The following is a 1,760-nucleotide window of genomic DNA, read 5'->3' on the forward strand; positions in this document are numbered from 1 at the left end:
CCCACTGGAAAGTGCGGTGTAGACATAAATCTAGTGTGAGACTGCTCGCCGTAAGTAGGGATCAATGATTGGTTGACAGCTTGGAGACAGAAGGATGTTGCACTTCGCTTTCCAGTAACATAAGAAACAGGAAGGATGCTAACTTCTGCACCGGTATCGACCAGGAAATGCTTGCCTGTGAGGCGGTCATTTCTGAAAAACAGGCGACTTTGCAGATGTAAACCAGGAACTGCAGCCGCGTTCAATTTCTGGTGGAATTGTTTCCCAAATGAGAAAGTGAAAATGAACAGGGTCTTGTGCATCGGTTCACCTGTGCTCCAAACTTGTGGTGATGCCAGCAAATGCCATTTGAATTACGGGATGAACTTGGACTTCTAGAACGTCTTCCAGATCATCGTACGGGACTGTTGCTGTGGTGGTGCCTGTTGTATGATAAGGCTTGTATTTTCGTTGTCAGGAGCTGTATCTGTGATGCCTGCTCTGTCATTAAAGCTTGTAGTTCGGCCAGATCTGTTGCGCTGGTGGAAGGCGGGAAAGGATTGGTTGGTGGAGCTGCTGTTACAACTGCTGACAGGGACGGACAACTGCGTGGGACATCGGCAATGCGGTCGGCTAATTCAGTGAGTTCCACCACTGACTTGCTGTCTTTGGTGGCAGTGAGGACCACTTGTGTATTAGATGGCAAATGTTGTCGAAAGAGCTGCTTCAACACTCTGTTGGGTAGATTATCATCTCCCATGAGTTGCTTCATTTGTCGCAAGAGCTGGGAGGGCTTCTTGTCCCCTAATTCTTCTGTGAGAAGTAGCTGGCAGAGACGCTTTTGTTGAGACTCTTCCATCCTGGTGAGCAGCGTAGTTTTGAAGGTATCAAATGATACCGTGTCGGGAGGAGCCATGATAAGTTCGCGGACCTCATTCAGGATTTCGGGTGATAAGGACCCGATAATATGTGTGAGGCGAGTGGCATTGCTTGTAATGCGGCTCGAAGCAAACTGGGCCACGATATAACAGAACCACAATGGAGGATCAAGAGTCGAAAAGAGTGGTACTTTGATGGAGATTGCAGCCTGGAAATTGTAGTTCTGTGTGCTGGAGTTCATGATATGGTGAGTTGGTGTGGTTCTTCGGATATGGTTGGATGGTTATTGCTGTAGGTACGGAGATCAGTATTCTAGTGGTGTCGAGTAAACTTTGATGAAGGCTGTGTTTCTTGCTTAAGTCAGGGTCACCATTTTGTAGTGGATATGTATCCTGTCATTGTGAATTCGTCTGTTGGGTTTGAATAAACTGCAGAGACTCGGTAATCAGAGTATAATTTCATTTATTTAGCATAAATGATACTGCGCTGATCGGACATCAGAACATATTACTACATTACAAATGTGTATAACTAGCTACGAGTTATATGCAGAGAAAGCATGTATTTGGTTCAGCTTGGTTGATAGCAGTGAAAACCGCTGTTCTGGGTTGTTGCATATCTTGGTTGAGTTGATAGCAGTTAAAACCACTTTTCATATGTTCGAGTCAGAAACTAGATTCAGACTGTCCATCTACTGTTCCGTGTTGTATTTATAGTTAGCAGCGAGGTAGACGATCTATTTTTAGCTATGGTGAAATTCTGCTGCTGATTTACAAAAAGGGCGCCAATTTAAGGTTTTCACTAAGGGAGCTATCAATCTAATATTTGCTATTATGAAATCTTAACTAATTCAATCTAAGGCTATAAGATGTCCGTTACAATATATATAATATATATATATG

At 43.8% G+C, this 1,760-nt stretch overlaps 1 protein-coding gene across 1 annotated transcript; it reads right to left on the reverse strand.

The window, feature by feature from the left end:
- Positions 1-391: 391 nt before the first annotated feature.
- On the reverse strand, positions 392-1,099 carry LOC106875253 (uncharacterized). Its single transcript, XM_014923321.1, has one exon. The coding sequence runs from the start codon at positions 1,097-1,099 to the stop codon at positions 392-394; it is 708 nt and encodes a 235-aa protein (XP_014778807.1).
- Between the last annotated feature and the right edge of the window lie 661 nt (positions 1,100-1,760).

Source organism: Octopus bimaculoides, chromosome 10 (genome assembly GCF_001194135.2).
Source record: "Octopus bimaculoides isolate UCB-OBI-ISO-001 chromosome 10, ASM119413v2, whole genome shotgun sequence".
NCBI lineage: Eukaryota > Metazoa > Mollusca > Cephalopoda > Octopoda > Octopodidae > Octopus > Octopus bimaculoides.